Source organism: Styela clava, chromosome 6 (genome assembly GCF_964204865.1).
Source record: "Styela clava chromosome 6, kaStyClav1.hap1.2, whole genome shotgun sequence".
NCBI classification, from domain to species: Eukaryota; Metazoa; Chordata; class Ascidiacea; order Stolidobranchia; family Styelidae; genus Styela; species Styela clava.
In genome coordinates, this window is record NC_135255.1 from 12,962,231 (window position 1) to 12,983,208 (window position 20,978).

Here is a 20,978-nt window from a genome sequence, read left to right on the forward strand (position 1 = left end):
TCACAGAACAGTTGTTCCCTTGCAAATTTTATGTTGTTTACACTTTAGGACAGATAATTGATCACAGAACAATTCTTCCCTTTCAAATTTTTTGTTGTTTCCAGTAGACTCTCATCAAAATAAACAAATATAGTAGGCTACAAAGGCTACAACGCTTGCATTACTGCACTGGTAGGACCGTGAAAGAATAAGTTACGGTAATTTCATTGTGGTAAGACACCGGTACCGGCACCAGTACCAGTATCGTTCTTACGTACTGAGCTACCAGTACCGGTACCGAACCTGTAGGTCTGATATTCCGTTCCGCATACGATAGGCTATAAAACTTGCATTGCAGCATTAGTAATACCGCGGAAGGAATAAGTCAATTTCACTGCGTTACGGCACCGGTATGGCAACTTACCAGTACCGACCTACAGTAGCTGTAGTACTGAGCAAGACAATCGATCGCGAAACCGCTTGAAATAAGGGAAAAAACAGTGTTCCCATGAGTAAAAATAAATACCGCGAAATTTTGTATGAAATATCATATCTCATAGGATTCATATAAAATTTAAGAATAAACAAAAGTAATAGCCTTCTAGCGAAAAAATTAATCTTTAACCACTGAAAATTTCAAAGCAATTGGTCCAGTATTCGAAGAGAAAAGCGACTTTTTAAAAACGTGTCAAAGAACAAGAACAAGAACAACAACAACATAATATTGAAACGATCGTTATGTCCACTACGTGTCCAATAATGGGTAATATTGTGATGTTGTTATTTACCTATCATGTTTACGATTAGATCATATGAAATGCGGAATAAGTATAAAGTGTTAAAGTTTTAAATTGTTGGTATGTTTTATTTGAAGGAAATACCAGAAGAAATGTTATCATTTCGTTGATAGCAGTTGTTCTTATAATCAGCGGCATTGTAGTTGCGATTGTAACAAATATGAACACTTTTTCTTTTACTATCACCACTACAACTCCGACTACAACTCCGACGAATACTACTGCCGCTTCAACAACTACTGAGACTATCCAGATGTTAACAGAAAAAAAGACCACAACTGATCCAGGTTGGCTATAAATACCTGAAAACGAAAAGGGCATAATTTTAAATAAAAAGGGTAACAAGGTCCCGGTTTCAAACTCCTACTTAACAGACGGGTGCAAAATGCACTTGAATTGCATGTGCATGCGAATGATATATTTATAATCAATCGAAACAAGTCATTCAAGCAGTCATGTAATTTGTATCAGAGACATCCAATTAATCTATTAATTCAAAAAAAAAATGCTCACGTCGGGTTGATTTGTGATGGAGGGAATGCATAATATACAACTATCCTATAGTGACAAATAATATATTGGACTTCTGTGCGCTTCTACAAATATTCTATTATTGAATAAACGAACGTTTTTTGATTGGTAGTAAACGCGCTATGTACTATAACAATTCGGGTTCGAAATGAATTACGATTGCACCTATTGTTTAAATCTCCCGGATAGGTTTCATTGACTGAACAAGTTATATTCAAACATCTCTGTTTTTACTCATTTCCAAAAATTTTGAGCTTGAACAGAATAAACTTGATCGATCTTAACTTATTCTGCAGGTCCGGCTTGTTACTGGATTGAAATCGATAAATCAATCAGCATGAATTATGATGATGCGGTTGACGCCTGTTTGAAAAAGAATGGAGTTATTGGTTCTCCGAAGGATGAAAATGCTCTTAACGCATTTATGGACTATGTGAGGCCGGAAAGAGGATACCGTAGAAGAATATGGACAAGTTTACAGATTGATCCTGAGGTAATTAACTGTCTTAGAAAATACTAAATCAAAACATTTGAGTTTAAAAAGGTTTGTATATGTTTTTACATGTGTTGATTGAACAATTCGAAAAAATTAGCAAAAACTGTTGCTAGAGGCTGGTAGAGGCTAACCATAAGCAACGAAATATTTTGTAGTTATATTTTTTTAAACAAGAGAATGATGCTTAAATATGTAGATACGAATGCCAAAGCGAAGCATTAGCCTACCTTACCTTTTACCGAAACCTTACGTAGTCTACTGTACGGTACGATGTAAAAAACTTACGCGTTTCGCGTAGCATGAGAGAGGTCGCTGAACCGCTACAAATAATTTGTTTTCATTTTGAAGTGGTCATCACACAAATTTCGGACGGAAAATCGAATCACATAGACTCATAAAGCACACAGGAAGTTTAGAAATAAATTAAGTAGTAGATCTCAAGCGAAAAATACTTTCCTAAACCACTAAAATTTCGAAGCAATTGGTCTAGTAGAAGATGAGGAAAGCAGTTTTTTCATAAAAAGAAGAAAAATATCAGCGAAAACAACAAACAACCTCATAATAACAAAACGATCCATAGATACACTAGAATGAGTCCAATAAAATATTGCTGTTATCCCCCCCAATCGAATTCTCCCAGCAATTCCAACCTTTGAATGAACTTATTAATATAGCTTTAATTGAACCATGCTATCTCTCAAATTCAATTGACTTATTTTTAGACGAATGTGATATCACCTGAGGGTGCATACACCAAATGGACAAAATGGAAACCTGACCTAGGGTCTTCGTTCATAATTTATACCGGAGTTATGCTGATGGTACATGTAGACAAGACAACAGACGAGAACGGGATGGCAAATTGGTTTGTCACATCAATAGCATACGGTGTTGTATGCCAGACTCATCTAAATGACAACAAAAGGCCAACCGATGTTGACTACCTCGATGGACCATGTTAAAATGATTTTATTCAGAGATTAAAACGATTATTACGTATATGATTTTTTTCTTATATTCGCCAATCGCATGATACTTCTAATCTGTCAATTTCTCTTAAATTGTAGATGTATAAACTGGCGTTTCAATCGTAGAACAATGCCAATATAATTGACATAAGTCATCTGCAAAAGAACTGACAATAAAAATCGGTTAGATTTGCCCAAATTGCCAATGTTTTGGAGCAAGCCAATAAACTCATTTTATTTTGGAAAACGATGCATGTTGTAAATCTCAACGATGTGTTGACAAAATTATTAAGTTTGCATCTTGAATGCCATAATAATTACATACATACAAAATTCAAAAAAAATCGATACTGACAGTTTCCTTATGAAAGTGTGACATACTTTGTATTCGAATAAAATTTCTACTTCATCTAGTGTCTTATTGAGAAAACCATTGCGGGTTTTTAGGTGAAAGTGAACATATCAGTTCTGCGATGAAAAAAAAAGATACCGAAACCGGCCTGTATGGTGGAGAAAGAATGAACTAGTTTATGTTTCTGTAATCTGCAGACGATCGTTGTTAATTTATATTTCTGCCGCATAACCAGAACAACCAAGGTATTAAGGAGAATGATCTCACAGTCTGAGACATATATATTATTCAAGAGGTAGTCGCTTGATGATTTATACAAGATAGAACTTTGAAAATGCAAAGACAGCAAGACAGCTTTGGGTAGTTCAATTATTGGACATTTGCAGAGTATACAAAATATCTTTGTCCATACGCTTCTTTTGGATGCATTTGGTCTCTTAAGAGTAAATGAATAGTCCGGTAAGATGACATAGAAGAGAAGTGGTATTCACGTCAATTAAAATGGCCGATTGACGGCTTGAACTGCCAGTAATTCAGACAGCAAACTTGTTTTATTCCCGATATCTATAACAAGACATAAAAATCAAACTATAGCATGGCTATCGAGGACTATTTAAAAAAGTAGAATAGCCAAGAATAAATTGGAAATATTATTAAAATTTCTTATATAACTGTTTTACTTTGGAATAATAAACTAGCAATTTTGCGACGACGTGAGATATATTGGTTTACCCACATTGACATAGGAGAGTACACTTTACATACTGATCCAACATTTTTGTATATGCGTTTTTACAATTGAGTATACCTATTATCCCCAATTTTAGTCGTGTTCCACATTTATAATATAATTTGGCAGTGGCGGCGCGTGGTCATTTTGACAACCGGGGAAAGCTACTGCGGGACCAAGTCACCCCCATCTACGGGGACAGGATGAGCGCTGTAAGTTCTCCCATCATTTTATGAGTATAAAAACCATTCCATCGGTAACAACCAATCGGCAAAAGCGACAATTTTTAACGATAAGAAAGTGTCTTTAAAACCGGTCCAAGTCAAGGGATTAATAAATATAGACATAGTTTATTTTGAAACCTCTTTCAAAAGGAAAGGCAATATTTACCCAGATAAACACAATGACATATTAACAGAAATTTCGGGAAAGCAGACAAAACCTAAAATAAGGTTTAAAACGTTACTATGAAGAAAGGAAAGATATTGCAAAGATAAGGACATGCGTCGCTCACTCATAGATATATATGCTGCTAGACTTCTACTGCTTGAACATATATGCAACACGCCGCGGTTTCTTGGAAGCAATATGCTCAATAACGCGCTGATTAAAGTCATGCATCCCAGAAATAACGTCTATGTGAATGGATAAAACAGCCAAGGAAATATAATCTATCTTGCTTCATTGTGTTTCTAAGATACGTTTTAATACGCTTCAGCGTGCTGAATGTTCGCTGTGCATCGGCGGAAGAAATAGGCGTCGTCAAAATGATGTCCAGAAATTTTGCAGACGCCGCAAAGGTAGTTACTAGAGTGTTATCTATGAGGAACCCATAGAGCGCGCAAGTTGATGTGATGTTCAAAAAAGTTTGATTGGTGTATATACATCGCAATTCATTTTCCAATTTACCCACGTTTATCATGGGGTTAAATTTGGAGACAGTAGCCAACAAATGGATGGGAAATTGACGTGCAAATTTTAAAAATTTTTGGGGTTCATCAAAGAGAACGCGGCAAGGTGTTCAGTGCGCATCGCCTTTTGATTCACCAGAATATCACAGCATTCCTTTGCAGACAAAATCAAACGCTGCGTTGTTTGCCCGCGGCGTAAAGAAGCACTCCATGTGTCGTCGTATTTTATTGTTTCCCGGATACGAGATACAGCATCGCAGAAGTCTGAAATACACGACTGCACAGACGCTCCATCCATTAGCCTTGACTGCAATGCGCCGTATAATACATCCACGTGATAGAATATTGTGGAGACAAAAGCGAGAAAAAATGAAAACTCACCATCTTCTAGCAGACGCTTTAGACCTGCCGCCTCCCTCACAGAGCGTTCGTCCCAAACCGGAGAGCTCTGAATGCCATTGAAACACTCAATGAGCTCAGACCTAATTTCGGACACGCCCTACACCACGCGTGATTGGAAGTTCCAACGTGTTGGTGCACAAGCTGGGAGACGGCGGCTACATATCTGGCGAAGGAGGTCAGAGCGCTTCGGCGAAACGGAAAAAAATGAAGAAAACCCCGAAACATTTGCAAAAAATATACGGACGAGAGGGGTATCAAGACACATATTTTTAATAACGAGGTTAAATTGGTGTGCATAACAATGTAAAAAATGCGCATGAGGAAAATCTTCTTTTATATAAACTTGAACACCATGTTTCGACCCACTCATGACTGCCGCGCCGTCATAAGTTTGAGCTATCAATTTTGACTTCGCGTTGTAAGGCTGTAACACTTCTTTCAGTACAGCCGATATCCCGCAAGCCGTGCGATCAACGATTGGTACAAAGCTGTGAAATCTCTCGGTAGGTTTACCATCTTTCACAACCGAAAAATCACAGCCAGTTGGGAAACGCACGTGATGTCAGTTGTCTCGTCAGATTGAATCGAAAGGAACTGGCAATTCTCAATTTCCAGAGCCAAATGTTGTAAATAAATTTTATACATTGAGTCGAGCAAATCATTTTGGATATCCTTAGATGTCCCTTTCGAAACAGTTGCGGCATCAAGATGATCTCTCAATACTGTATCTAGGGATGCGGTGTATTCCACCATATCCAAAAATACCCCTCTATTAGAAGAGTCAGCCCGTTCATCGTGCCCACGGAGGGACAGCTCGTGACAACCAATGAACTTCAAAACATCTATCAATCGACCGAGAACATGGCGGTTTTTCTCGACGTTTTGGTTGTGCCGACGAATAGAAACCGCGCGTCCTTCATCCAACTGTGCTGCAATATTAACATTTCCGAATGTTCGGTATTTTACTCCATTGTCCAGATGCTCCATAGAAGATTGATGATCCCTGGCACGCTCGGAAAGATGTTTAAGATCTCTAAAACCAAATTTACTCCAACGTGAGTCACGGGGGTAGCAAAAAGTAGGCAATAAAAACAAAAAAGTGCATTTTTGTCCTCGCTGTAACACAACCATTCGTGTTTTTTATACCAAGTTCCTGCGCAGAATGTACGCCGACGCTTTCCTCCGTCATGGGATTGTTCCAGTGAACAATTTTTTGGCTGCTAAGGCCCAAGACGTTGTACCTAATCTTTGTTCCAGCGGCAGCTGCGAAAACGGAGTGCGAAGTAGTGCATCAACCTTATTCATTATGAGGTCTAGGGCTAAGAAATGCGAAGACGGAAAGAAGTGAGGAGCAAATGGCAAAGCACTAAAGGTCTCTAACTGATTCAAATAGCGAAAAAAGCGACAAAAACGAAAGCGAGGAAACTATCAACTCTTCAAGCAACCAACGAACGAGAAGGAATGCGTGGATATGTCAACACGTTGTTGTAAGAAACGTCGGCATTGTGTCGTCATAATTTCGGGGCTAGCCCCGATCGGCCCCGATGATTTAGTAAAAGAAACAGAAAACAAACGAGACAAACGCGGCGAGTGGAAGATAAAAGAGAGAATACGATATACAATGAGCAACCGGGGCAAAATCGGCGTCGCCCCGTCGACGTTCGGCGAAGGCTTTGCGAGCGAAAAATGAACCATGTCGGGAGAATATGCTAGAGTAGACAGTCTGTGCAACGGATATTGAGGTATTTTTCAAATATTTTTTATTATACCGAAAAAACAACCGGGGCATTGCCCCGGTTGGCCCTATTGACGCGCCGCCACTGTAATTTGGTATTATTATTATTGGCGCTACGTCGATTTGCCCAATGTGCGAGGCTATTGCAGTTGAGATCTAGCTAGTATCAGTTAGACATCAGGGCGTGCCTGAGAATTAGCGATCTTTGCAGCATGATATTTTGTTAGTATGTCGTCACGTTTGATTACTTATCGATCTTAAGATCGGTAAGTATGTTCATGGTATTTGTCTGCTTGTCTGTTAGATGAACGCGATATCTCAAGAAGGCGAGGTTGAATCTGCTCCAAATTTTGCATGTGCATTTATCACATCTCGTAGCAGAAGCCTTTTGATTTTGGATGAATTATGTGGTATAATTAGTGAGTTATTAATTAATTAGTGATGGGACACGCGGTGTCACTATAGAGCCATGATTGGAAGCCACAGTTTCGATTGATAAGTCTTCGGTCTCCAACCGATGTTCTCGTTTTATTGATTGCTAACTGCACAACAAGAATTAGATCTGCCGCTCATACTGATTGTCTATGTTCATTCTCAATGCCATCACACAGAAGTATGAAAGTATTTTTGTATGTACTGTATATATTATATATATTCTGTATATATATTTTGATGTAATGTGACATAGAACGATTACAAGAACAATGTTTGTTTTATGCGAGGATCTGCATTTAGGCATATTTCATGTTTTCGTGCATGTAAACTCAAACCGTTTATACAGACCGGTTTTGATAAGGGCTGTAGTCTAACATAGCACCACAATCTTGTGATTTTTTACCCTCGAGGTAATTATCACATTTTACCATAACAAAATTCTGGTTTATCTTTTTTCGTATCGACTGTTGATGAAAAGTAAGATCATGTATTTTGACCAATAAGAGGCTGTGGGCGTGTAGATGAAACCTTAGATCAGGGTCGTCCGATCTTTTTGGCCAAAGGGCCACATGTAATTTACTAATAAGTGCGTGGACCACGTAACATTGTAGTGATATTTTAGTTTTGCTACACTGACTACAGGTTTATAAAAAAAAAAAAAAATACCCTTACGCCAAACTTTCAAAGTTATTAGAACAATAAAACTGTTGTTTCCCAACCATTGATGGGGCGCCATCAGTGGTTATTCCCAAAAGTTTCGCAAAAAACAAGTCAAGACGCTTGATCATTTCCATCACAGCTCCCAACAAATAATTGTCCATAGTCGTGCCACTAATTGGGACAATGGCTGTGAATTCTTCAGGAATTTCAAAATCATCATTAACCCCACGCATGAAGAGCAGTAGACTTAATGCCAGTATTTTCGTTAAGCGCCGAGGAATACGATGAAAACTTTCCCGCTTTTGCAATTGAAGCTTCTGCTATAGATTTCCCAAGCTCTTCAACACGAAGAGAATCGTCTGTATTGACAGGCTTATATTTGCAAACGACTCTTTTATTTCCGGACATCAATACTCAATTGTTTTTTTTTCAATTCCGAAAAATACAGCGCGGGCCACTCGAAATGTTTGCGCGGGCCACATATGGCCCGCGGGTCACGGGTTAGACGACCCTGCCTTAGATTATATCGGAGGGCAAATAACAGTACATCACATATGCGTTAAGTATTTCACGTTTTTGCTCAGAATTAAGTTCTGGAAACGTCGTTTACAACTCAGTAATGCGATAAATGAAAACATCATTTCACATGACGTATATTCACGGTTTTTGTCATAACGGGGCCCTTGCAAGATCTAGAAAAAATCGCGCCTGCGGCGTTACCCGCAAGGGGGAAGGTAAAGAAATATTTTGAGGGAAGTAGAAGCGGACGCTCGTTAGGAGGGGTCGATAGATGCACGCGGGTCATTGCGCCGGACGAAAGGCGGTTATTCGTCCGGTTTGCTGCCCCGACCCATTTAGACCCCTGAGTAATTTGGATAACACATCATAAACCGGTAACTCCTAATGGAAGTCGAGTTTCATCAATGTCCGGGTCCGTAATCACTCAACTGTGGCGACATTTTTGTGATAAACTTGATCTCAATTGCTTCGTATAACTTAAATATGGCATCCATACCTATTACCATTCCGAGGTATTACCTGGAATCACTGAAGCGTGACTGGGGGTAGGAGAAAAAAATGCATTTAAATAAATATTTTAAACGTGCCCATGTCTTTAGATTCTAAATAAGATTCGCCAGAAGATTGCAATAATTTAAAATCCCTATACCGTGACTGGGGGTGGATGTAAAAAAATATTTAAAAAAAAACATTGACCTAACCTTTCCAACCATCCTTATGTTCTTCAATTCCTAACAGGACCTCTCAGAGGCCTGTAATAAGGCAAAATCACTGGGTCGTGACCGGGGGGTAGGAGAAAAAAAAATCCTCAAAAAATTTCGAATAACTTTTCCAACTATTTTCATGTACTATATTTTTTAATATCCTCATTCCGAGCCGCACAACATTCCAAAGTCACTGGAGCGTAACGGGGAGGGGAAAATACCAAATTTCCGGTCATGAAATATTCAATAAATTGTTCTTATCGGTAATTAGGCAACGCATTGCCGAAAATCGTTTTGACTCGTCTTCTCTGGCTCGATCGTTCTGAAAAATATTCTTAGTAAGTTAGGATTAGTTAGTTCTAAACCCCGACCCTCATGTCAATTTTTGTCCGGATCGGCACGCCAGTCTTCAAGGAAACGCACGTCAAATAAAATGGCCGATTGACGGCTTGAACTGCCAGTAATTCAGACAGTGAACTTGTTTCATTCCCGATATCTATAACAAGACATAAAAGTGAAACTAATTAGCATGATCATAAATCATCGAGGACTATTTGAAAAAGTAGTATAGTCAAGAATAATTTTGAAATATTTTCAAAATTCTCTAATACATCTCTTTCACTTTGGAATAATAAACTAGCAATTTGGAAGATACGAGAGATCTATTGAGTATACTTATTATCCTCAATCTTAGTTATGTTTCACTTTTATAATATAACTTGGTATTATTATTGGCTCTACGTCGAGACGCACAATGTGTGAGGCCATTGCAATTGAGATCTAGCTAGTATCAGTTAGACATACAAATTTGAAAGATTGTAGTTTTTTATATTTCCATATATCGAATCCGGTGACTGGGCTAAAAACATTTACAATCGGAATTTTTGTAAATTCAAAAAATCAGGTATAATAAAAATTTCATTTTCTGTTTAAATATAGAAATCCGTTTATAAATTATAATTTTACGTTTTTTTATGTTTTATAATTGTAAATTAATTTTAGGTCGAACACAAGAGACAAAGGAACACAATTTGGCAAATAGACTTGTTCAGAAACAAAGACATACAATATAATGGGTAATATTGTGATGTTGGTATTTACCTATCATGTTTACGATTACATCATATTAAATGCGGAATAGGTATAAAGTGTATCAAATGTACATTTTAAATGTTTGGTATGTTTTATTTGAAGGAAATACCAAAAGAAATGTTATCATTTCGTTGGTAGCAGTTGTTCTTATAATCAGCGGCATTGTAGTTGCGATTGTAACAAATATGAACACTTTTTGTTCTAATATCACCACTACAACTCCGACGAATACTACTGCCGCTTCAACAACTACTGAGACTATCCAGATGTTAACTGATCCAGGTTGGCTATAAATATCTGAAAACGAAAAGGGCATAATTTTAAATAAAAAGGGTAACAAGGTCCCGGTTTCAAACTCTTACTTAACAGACGGGTGCAAAATGCACTTGAATTGCATGTGCATGCGAATGATATATTTATTATCAATCGAAACAAGTCATTCAAGCAGTCAAGTAATTAGTATCAGAGACATCCAATTAATCTATTAATTCAAAAAAAATGTTCACGTCGGGTAGATTTTTTATGGAGGGAATGCATAATATACAACTATCCTATAGTGACAAATGATTTATAGGACTTCTGTGCGCTACTACAAATATTCTATCATTGAATAAACAAACGTTTCTTGATTGGTAGTAAACGCGCTATGTACTATAACAATTCGGGTTCAAAATGAATTACGATTGCACCTATTGTTTAAATATCTCGGATAGGTTTCATTGACTGAACAAGTTATATTTAAACCTCTCTGTTTTTACTCATTTCCAAAAATTTTGAGCTTGAACAGAATAAACTTGATCGATCTTAACTTATTCTGCAGATCCGGCTTGTTACTGGATTGAAATCGATAAATCAATCAACATGAATTATGATGATGCGGTTGACGCCTGTTTGAAAAAGAATGGAGTAATTGGTTCTCCGAAGGATGAAAATGCTCTTAACGCATTCATGGACTATGTGAGGCCGGAAAGAGGATACCGTAGAAGATTATGGACAAGTTTACAGATTGATCCTGAGGTAATTAACTGTCTTAGAAAACACTAAATCAAAACATTTGAGTTCAAAAGGGTTTGTATATGTTTTTCCATGCGTTAATTAAACAATTCCAAAAAATTAGCAAAAGCCAAAAACTGTTGCTAGAGGCTGGTAGAGGCTGGTAGAGGCAACGAAATATTTTGTAGTTATATTTTTTTAAACAAGAGAATGATGCTTAAATATATAGATACGAATGCCAAAGCGAAGCATTAGCCTACCTTACCTTTTACAGAAACCTTACGTAGTCTACTGTACGGTACGATGGAAAAAACTGACGCGTTTCGCGTAGAATGAGAGAGGTCGCTGAACCGCTACAAATAATTTTTTAATTTTGAAGAGGTCATCACACAAATTTCGGACGGAAAATCGAATCACATAGAATCATAAAGCACACATGAAGTTTAGAAATAAATTAAGTAGTAGATCTCAAGCGAAAAATACGTTCTTAAACCATTAAAATTTCGAAGCAATTGGTCTAGTAGTAGATGAGGAAAGCAGTTTTTTCATAAAAAGAAGAAAAATATCAGCGAAAACAACAAACAACCTCATAATAACAAAACGATCCATAGATACACTAAAATGAGTTTAATAAAATATTGCTGTTATCCCCCCCCAATCGAATTCTCCCAGCAATTCCAACCTTTGAACTAACTTATTAATATTGCTTTAATTAAACCATGCTATCTCTCAAATTCAATTGACTTATTTTTAGACGAATGTGATATCACCTGAGGGTGCATACACCAAATGGTCAAAATGGCAACCCGACCTAGGGTCTCCGTTCGTAACTTTTACCGGAGTTATGCTGATGGTACATGTAGACGAGACAACAGACAAGAACGGGATGGCAAATTGGTTTGTCACATCACTAGCATACGGAGTTGTATGTCAGACTTATCTAAATGACAAAAAAAGGCCAACCGATGTTGATTACCTCGATGGATCATGTTAAAATGATTTTATTCAGAGATTAAAACGATTATTACGTATATGATTTTTTTCTAATATTCGCCAATCCCGTGATACTTCTTATCTGTCAATTTCTCATAAATTTGTAGATGTATAAACTGGCGTTTCAATTGTAGAAGAATGCCAATATAATTGACATAAGTCATCTGCAAAAGAACTGACAATAAAAATCGGTTAGATTTGCCCAAATTGCCAATGTTTTGGAGCAAGCCAATAAACTCATTTTATTTTGGAAAACGATGCATGTTGTATATCTCAACGATGTGTTGACAAAATCATTAAGTTTGCATCTTGAACGCCATAATAATTACATACATACAAAATTAAAAAAAAATCGATACTGACAGTTTCCTTATGAAAGTGTGACATACTTTGTATTCGAATAAAATTTCTACTTCATCTAGTGTCGTATTGAAAAAACCATTGCGGGTTTTTAGGTGAAAGTGAACATATCAGTTCTGCGATGAAAAAAAAAGATACCGAAACCGGCCTGTATGGTGGAGAAAGAATGAACTAGTTTATGTTTCTGTAATCTGCAGACGATCGTTGTTAATTTATATTTCTGCCGCATAACCAGAACATCCAAGGTATTGAGGAGAATGATCTCACAGTCTGAGACATATATCTTATTCAAGAGGTAGTCGCTTGATGATTTATACAAGATAGAACTTTGAAAATGCAAAGACAGCAAGACAGTTTTGGGTAGTTCAATTATTGGACATTTGCAGAGTATACAAAATATCTTCGTCCATACGCTTCTTTTGGATGCATTTGGTCTCTTAAGAGTAAATGAATAGTCCGGTAAGATGACATAGAAGAGAAGTGGTATTCACGTCAATTAAAATGGCCGATTGACGGCTTGAACTGCCAGTAATTCAGACAGCAAACTTGTTTTATTCCCGATATCTATAACAAGACATAAAAATCAAACTATAGCATGGCTATCGAGGACTATTTAAAAAAGTAGTATAGCCAAGAATAAATTTGAAATATTATTAAAATTTCTTATATAACTGTTTCACTTTGGAATAATAATCTAGCAATTTTGCAACGACGCGAGATATATTGGTTTACCCACATTGACATAGAAGAGTACACTTTACATAGTGATCCAACATTTTTGTATATGCGTTTTTACAATTGAGTATACCCATTATCCCCAATTTTAGTCGTGTTCCACATTTATAATATAATTTGGTATTATTATTATTGGCGCTACGATTTGCCCAATGTGCGAGGCTATTGCAGTTGAGATCTAGCTAGTATCAGTTAGACATACAATTTGAAAGATTGTAGTTCTTTATATTTCAAAATAGCGGCCCCGTTGACTGACCTGAAAAAAATTACAAACAGAATTTTGTAAATTCAAAAAACCTGGTATGACATAATTTTGCCATTTTCTGTAAATATAGCACTCCGATTATAAATACTTATAAATGGATTTTAGGTAGAATATGGGAAACAAACAGAGAAAAAGTATCTGAAGCAGTTGGGAAAAAAAGAAACACAATAAAATGGGTAATAATATAATGTTGTTATTTACCTATCATGTTTACTACTACATCATATTGAATGCGGAATAAGTAAGTATAAAGTGTATCAAATGTACATTTAAAATCGTTGGTATGTTTTATTTGAAGGAAATACCAGAAGAAATGCGATCATTTCGTTGATTGCCGCTGTTGTTATAATCTGCTGCATTGTAGTCGCGGTTTTAACGAATAAGAACACTTTTTCTTCTACTATCACCACTACAACTCCGACGAATACTACTGCCGCTTAAACAACTACTGAGACTACGCAGATGATAACAGAGAAGAAGACTACAAATGATCCAGGTTGGCTATAAAAATCCGAAAAAAAGCAAGCGACATAAATAATTTTTCAAACTAGAATGTAACAGAGTGCCCTCGTCCATCTGTTACTTAACAGCCCGGTGCAAAATGCATTTGAAATGCATGTACATTCTTATGATATATTTACAATTAATCGAAAAAATTCCCAAGCAGTCATGTAATTAGCATCAGAGACATCCAATTAATCTAATATTTCAATAGATGTGATTACGTCGGGATGGTATGTGATGGATATAATGCATATGCAGCTATCACAGTGGTTCTCGTACTTTTTGAAAAAATATTCCACCGCGGACCCCTTGCAATTTTTTGATCCCCGGCCTTGTTCATAGCTAATTTCCGATACGCCAGCTTTTCGGAAACGAAGTTTATCGATCCCATATTAATCTTCCAGTTCTCACATCATGTCAGTATTCTGTTGCTCGGAGTATAATGTTAACTACGTCTCCAAGAAGTGTTTCATCGCCACTTTACGAATTTCATAATCTCGACCATTTCGAACTGTAGCGGATCGCCTGCACCATGCATGATCATTTATCAATACTTCGCAATCAAAGTGGACTAGGTGCCAGTTGAAATTATAACCTACCCATCCTAAATAATAACTGACAATCATAAAATGGCCAAAACATTGCTGTGATCAAATCCAAAACACAAGCACCGTTATTATACGCTGGATGTCACAGATATTTGAGCAATAAAACTATTCTAACTGACTACGGTATTAGTGGAATGAAGTTTTGTTAAACGGATATTTTATCATCGCCTTGTAGATTTGACAAATTTTTGCCTTGAAAGAGCTGAGAACAGTAGTTTCAGCATGTTTTAGGCCAGGGCGTGCCTGAGAAATAGCGATCTTTGCAGCATGATATTTTGTTAGTATGTCGTCACGCTCGATTACTTATCGATCTTAAGATCGGTAAGTATGTTCATGGTATTTGTCTGTTTGTCTGTTAGATGAACGCGATATCTCAAGAAGGCAAGGTTGAATCTGCTCCAAATTTTGTGCATTTATCACATCTCGGACCAGAAGCCTATTGATTTTGGATGAATTATGTCGTATAATTAGTGAGGTATTAATTAATAAGTGATGGGACACGCGGTGTCACTACAGAGCCATGATTCGAAACCACAGTTTCGATTGATAAGTCTTCGGTCTCCAACCGATGTTCTCGTTTTATTGATTGCTAACTGCACAACAAGAATTAGATCTGCCGCTCATACTGATTGTCTATGTTCATTCTCAATGCCATCACACAGAAGTATGAAAGTATTTTTGTATATACTGTATATATATATTGTGTATATATATTTTGATGTAACGTGACATGGAACGATTACAAGAACAATGTTTGTTTTATGCGAGGATCTTCATTTAGGCATATTTCATGTTTTCGTGCATGTAAACTCAAACCGTTTATACAGACCGGTTTTGATAAGGGCTGTAGTCTAACATAGCACCACAATCTTGTGATTTTTTACCCTCGAGGTAATTATCACATTTTACCATAACAAAATTCTGGTTTATCTTTTTTCGTATCGACTGTTGATGAATAGTAAGATCATGTATTTTGACCAATAAGAGGCTGTGGGCGTGTAGATGAAACCTTAGATCAGGGTCGTCCGATCTTTTTGGCCAAAGGGCCACATGTAATTTACTAAAAAGTGCGTGGCCCACTTAACATTGTAGTTATGTTTTAGTTTTGCTACACTGACTACAGGTTTATAAAAAAAAAAAAAAAAAAATACCCTCACCCCAAACTTTCACAGTTATGAGAACAATAAAACTGTTGTTTCCCAACCATTCATGGGGCGCCGTCAGTGGTTATTCCCAAAAGTTTCGCAAGACGCTTGATCATTTCCATCACAGCTCCCAACAAATCAATGTCCATAGTCGTGCCACTAATTGGGATAATGGCTGTGAACTCTTCAGGAATTTCAAAATCAATAATAACTCCACGCATGAAGAGCAGTAGACTTAATGCCAGTATTTTCGTTAAGCGCCGAGGAATACGATGAAAACTTTCCCGCTTTTGCAATTGAAGCTTCTGCTATAGATTTCCCAAGCTCTTCAACACGAAGAGAATCGTCTGTATTGACAGGTTTATATTTGCAAACGACTCTTTTATTTCCGGACATCAATACTCAATTTTTTTATTCAATTCCGAAAAATACAGCGCGGGCAACTCAAAATGTTTGCGCGGGCCACATATGGCCCACGGGTCACGGGTTAGACGACCCTGCCTTAGATTATATCGGAGGGCAAATACCAGTACATCACATTTGCGTTGCGTATTTCACGCTTTCGCTCAGAATTAATTTCTGGAAACGTCGTTTACAACTCAGTAATGCGATAAATGGAAACAATATTTCACATGACGTATATTCACAGTTTTCGTCATAACGGGGCTCTTGCAAGATCTAGGAAAAATCGCGCCTGCGGCGGTACCCGCGCAGGGGGGTTAGGGAAATATTTTGAGAGAAGTAGAAGAGGACGCTCGTTAGAAGGGGTCGATAGATGCACGCGAGTTGCGAGTTGCGCCGGACGAATGATGGTAATTCGTCCGGTTTGCTGCCTCCGACCCATTTAGACCCCTGAGTAATGTGGATAACACATCATAAACCGGTAACTCCTAATGGAAGTCGAGTTTCATCAATGTCCGGGTCCGTAATCACTCAACCGTGGCGACATTTTTTGTGATAAACTTGATCTCAATTGCTTCGTATAACCTAAATATGGCATCCATACCTATTACCATTCCGAGATATTACCTGGAATCACTGAAGCGTGACTGGGGGTACGAGAAAAAAATGCAATTGAATAATTATTCCAGCCGTGCCCATGTCTTTAGATTCCTAATAGGATTCGCCAGAATATTGCAATAATTTAAAATCCCTTCACCGTGACTGGGGGTGGGTGTAAAAAAATATTTAAAAAAACATTTAACTAACTTTTCCAACCATCCTTATGTTCTTCAATTCCTAACAGGACCTCTCAGAGGCCTGTAATAAGTCAAAATCACTGGGTCGTGACTGTGGGGTAGGAGAAAAAAAATCCTTAAAAAATTTCAAATAACTTTTCCAACTATTTCTATGTACTAAATTTCTTAATATCCTCATTCCGAGCCGCACAACATTCCAAAGTCAATGGAGCGTAACGCGGAGGTTAAATACCAATTTTCCGGTTGTGCAATATTCAATAAATTGTTCTTATTGGTAATTAAGCAACGCGTTGCCCAAAAACGTTTTTGACTCGCTCTCTCTGGCTCGATCGTTCTGAAAAATATTCTTAGTTAGTTAGGTCTAAACCCCTCAATTTTTGTCCGGATCGGCACGCCAGTTTTCAAGGAAACGCACGTCAAATAAAATGGCCGATTGACGGCTTGAACTGCCAGTAAATCAGATCGTGAATTTGTTTCATTCTCGTTATCTATAACAAGACATAAAAGTGAAACTAATTAGTATGATCATAAATCATCGAGGACTATTTGAAAAAGAAGTATAGTCAAGAATAATTTTGAAATATTTTTAAAATTCTCTAATAAATCTCTTTCACTTTGGAATAATAAACTAGTAATTTGGAAGATACGAGAGATCTATTGAGTATACTTATTATCCTCAATCTTAGTTATGTTTCACTTTTATAATATAACTTGGTATTATTATTGGCTCTACGTCGAGACGCACAATGTGTGAGGCCATTGCGATTGAGATCTAGTTAGTATCAGTTAGACATACAAATTTGAAAGATTGTAGTTTTTTATATTTCCATATATCGGCCCCGGTGACTAGGCTGAAAACATTTACAATCGGAATTTTTGTAAATTCAAAAAATCAGGTATAATAAAAATTTCATTTTTTGTTTAAATATAGAAATCCGTTTATAAATCATAATTTTACGTTTTTTTATGTTTTATAATTGTAAATTAATTTTAGGTCGAACACAAGAAACAAAGGAACACAATTTGGCAAATAGACTTGTTCAGAAACAAAGACATACAATATAATGGGTAATATTGTGATGTTGGTATTTACCTATCATGTTTTCGATTACATCATATTAAATGCGGAATAGGTATAAAGTGTATCAAATGTACATTTTAAATATTTGGTATGTTTTATTTGAAGGAAATACCAGAAGAAATGTTATCATTTCGTTGATAGCAGTTGTTCTTATAATCAGCGGCATTTTAGTTGCGATTGTAACAAATATGAACACTTTTTCTTCTACTATCACCACTACCACTCCGACTACAACTCCGACGAATACTACTGCCGCTCCAACAACTACTGAGAATGTCCAGATGTTAACAGAAAAAAAGACCACAACTGATCCAGGTTGGCTATAAATACCTGAAAACGAAAAGTGGCATAATTTAAAAAAAAAAGGGTAACAAGGTCCCGGTTTCAAACTCTTACTTAACAGACGGGTGCAAAATGCACTTGAATTGCATGTGCATGCGAATGATATATTTATAATCAATCGAAACAAGTCACTGAAGCAGTCTATAATTAGTATCAGAGACATCTAATTAATCTATTAATTCAAAAAAATGTTCACGTCGGGATGATATGTGATGGAGGGAATGCATAATATACAACTATCCTATAGTGACAAATAATATATTGGACTTCTGTGCGCTTCTACAAATATTCTATCATTGAATAAACGAACGTTTTTTGATTGGCAGTAAACGCGCTATTTACTATAACAATTCGGGTTCAAAATGAATTACGATCGCACCTATTGTTTAAATATCTCGGATATGTTTCATTGACTGAACATGTTATATTTAACCTCTCTGTTTTTACTCATTTCCAAAAATTTTGAGCTTGAACAGAATAAACTTGATCGATCTTAACTTATTATGCAGGTCCGGTTTGTTACTGGATTGAAATCGATAAATCAAAAAGCATGAATTATGATAAAGCGGTTGACGCCTGTTTGAAAAAGAATGGATTTATTGGTTCTCCGAAGGATGAAAATGCTCTTAACGCATTTATGGACTATGTGAGGCCGGAACTAGGAAACCGTAGAAGAATATGGACAAGTTTACAGATTGATCCTGAGGTAATTAACTGTCTTAGAAAATACTAAATCAAAACATTTGAGTTCAAAAAGGTTTGTATATGTTTTTACATGTGTTGATTGAACAATTCGAAAAAATTAGCAATAACTGTTGCTAGAGGCTGGTAGAGGCTAACCATAAGCAACGAAATATTTTGTAGTTATATTTTTTAAACAAGAGAATGATGCTTAAATATATAGATACGAATGCCAAAGCGAAGCATTAGCCTACCTTACCTTTTACCGAAACCTTACGTAGTCTACTGTACGGTACGATGGAAAAAACTTACGCGTTTCGCGTAGCATGAGAGAGGTCGCTGAACCGTTACAAATGATTTTTTTAATTTCGAAGAAGTCTTCACACAAATTTCGGACGGAAAATCGAATCACATAGACTCTTAAAGCACACAGGAAGTTTAAAAATAAATTAAGTAGTAGATCTCAAGCGAAAAATACGTTCTTAAACCACTAAAATTTCGAAGCAATTGGTCTAGTAGTAGATGAGGAAAGCAGTTTTTTCATAAAAAGAAGAAAAATATCAACGAAAACAACAAACAACCTCATAATAACAAAACGATCCATAGATACACTAGAATGAGTTTAATAAAATATTGCTTTTATCCCCCCCAATCGAATTCTCCCAGCAATTCCAACCTTTGAGCTAACTTATTAATATTGCTTTAATTAAACCATGCTATCTCTCAAATTTAATTAACTTATTTTTAGACGAATGTGATATCACCTGAGGGTGCATACACCAAATGGTCGAAAGGGAAACCCTGGGGGTCTCCGTTCGTAACTTTTACCGGAGTTATGCTGATTGTACATGTAGACGAGACAACAGACAAGAACGGGATGGCAAATTGGACCCTTGGATCACTAGCATACGGAGTTGTATGCCAGACTTATCTAAATGACGAAAAAAGGCCAACCGATGTTGATTACCTCGATGGATCATGTTAAAATGATTTTATTCAGAGATTAAAACGATTATTACGTATATGATTTTTTTCGCATATTCGCCAATCCCGTGATACTTCTTATCTGTCAATTCTCATAAATTTGTAGATGTATAAACTGGCGTTTCAATTGTAAAACAATGTCATCACTCCAATATAATTGACATAAGTCAACTGCAAAAGAACTGACAATCAGAATCGGTTAGATTTGCCCAAATTGCCAGCCAATGAACTCATTTTATTTTGGAAAACGATGCATGTTGTATATCTCAACGATGTGTTGACAAAATCATTAAGTTTGCATCTTGAACGCCATAATAATTACATACATACAAAATTCAAAAAAAATCGATACTGACAGTTTCCTTATGAAAGTGTGACATACTTTGTATTCGAATAAAATTTCTACTTCATCTAGTGTCGTATTGAGAAAATCATTGGGGGTTTTTAGGTGAAAGTGAACATATCAGTTTTGCGATGAAAAAAAAAAGATACCGAAGCCGGCCTGTATGGTGGAGAAAGAATGAACTAGTTTATGTTTCTGTAATCTGCAGACGATCGTTGTTAATTTATATTTCTGCCGCATAACCAGAACATCCAAGGTATTAAGGAGAATGATCTCACAGTCTGAGACATATATATTATTCAAGAGGTAGTCGCTTGATGATTTATAGAAGATAGAACTTTGAAAATGCAAAGACAGCAAGACAGCTTTGGGTAGTTCAATTATTGGACATTTGCAGAGTATACAAAATATCTTCGTCCATACGCTTCTTTTGG

The 20,978-nt window shown here is 36.6% G+C and overlaps 3 protein-coding genes and 1 long non-coding RNA gene across 6 annotated transcripts; all 4 read left to right on the forward strand.

Annotated features, from left to right (window-relative positions):
* The first annotated feature begins 512 nt into the window (after nucleotides 1-512).
* LOC144424609 (uncharacterized) lies at nucleotides 513-3,174 on the forward strand. The gene is made up of 3 exons (XM_078114051.1): nucleotides 513-1,063; nucleotides 1,604-1,800; nucleotides 2,526-3,174. The coding sequence occupies exons 1-3, from the start codon at nucleotides 937-939 to the stop codon at nucleotides 2,763-2,765; spliced, it is 564 nt and encodes a 187-aa protein (XP_077970177.1). The 5' UTR covers nucleotides 513-936; the 3' UTR covers nucleotides 2,766-3,174.
* Nucleotides 3,175-10,219: 7,045 nt separating this feature from the next.
* LOC144424294 (uncharacterized) lies at nucleotides 10,220-12,708 on the forward strand. 3 transcript variants are annotated; one of them, XM_078113458.1, is made up of 3 exons: nucleotides 10,220-10,295; nucleotides 11,132-11,328; nucleotides 12,059-12,708. In XM_078113458.1, exons 1-3 carry the CDS (start codon nucleotides 10,292-10,294, stop codon nucleotides 12,296-12,298), a joined length of 441 nt encoding a protein of 146 aa, XP_077969584.1. In that variant the 5' UTR covers nucleotides 10,220-10,291; the 3' UTR covers nucleotides 12,299-12,708. The 3 variants fall into 3 exon arrangements, 2 of the variants coding, with proteins under 2 accessions (XP_077969584.1, XP_077969583.1); XM_078113457.1 differs by having other exon boundaries at nucleotides 10,226-10,593; XR_013476601.1 differs by lacking the exons at nucleotides 11,132-11,328; nucleotides 12,059-12,708 and adding an exon at nucleotides 10,414-10,524.
* Nucleotides 12,709-17,795: 5,087 nt separating this feature from the next.
* On the forward strand, nucleotides 17,796-18,433 carry LOC144424335 (uncharacterized). Its single transcript, XR_013476633.1, has 3 exons — nucleotides 17,796-18,009; nucleotides 18,108-18,181; nucleotides 18,300-18,433. It is a non-coding gene; the product is annotated as an uncharacterized LOC144424335 (long non-coding RNA).
* A 630-nt stretch (nucleotides 18,434-19,063) lies between these two features.
* Nucleotides 19,064-20,605, forward strand: LOC144424315 (uncharacterized). The gene is made up of 2 exons (XM_078113490.1): nucleotides 19,064-19,242; nucleotides 19,966-20,605. Exons 1-2 carry the CDS (start codon nucleotides 19,087-19,089, stop codon nucleotides 20,200-20,202), a joined length of 393 nt encoding a protein of 130 aa, XP_077969616.1. The 5' UTR covers nucleotides 19,064-19,086; the 3' UTR covers nucleotides 20,203-20,605.
* Nucleotides 20,606-20,978: the final 373 nt, after the last annotated feature.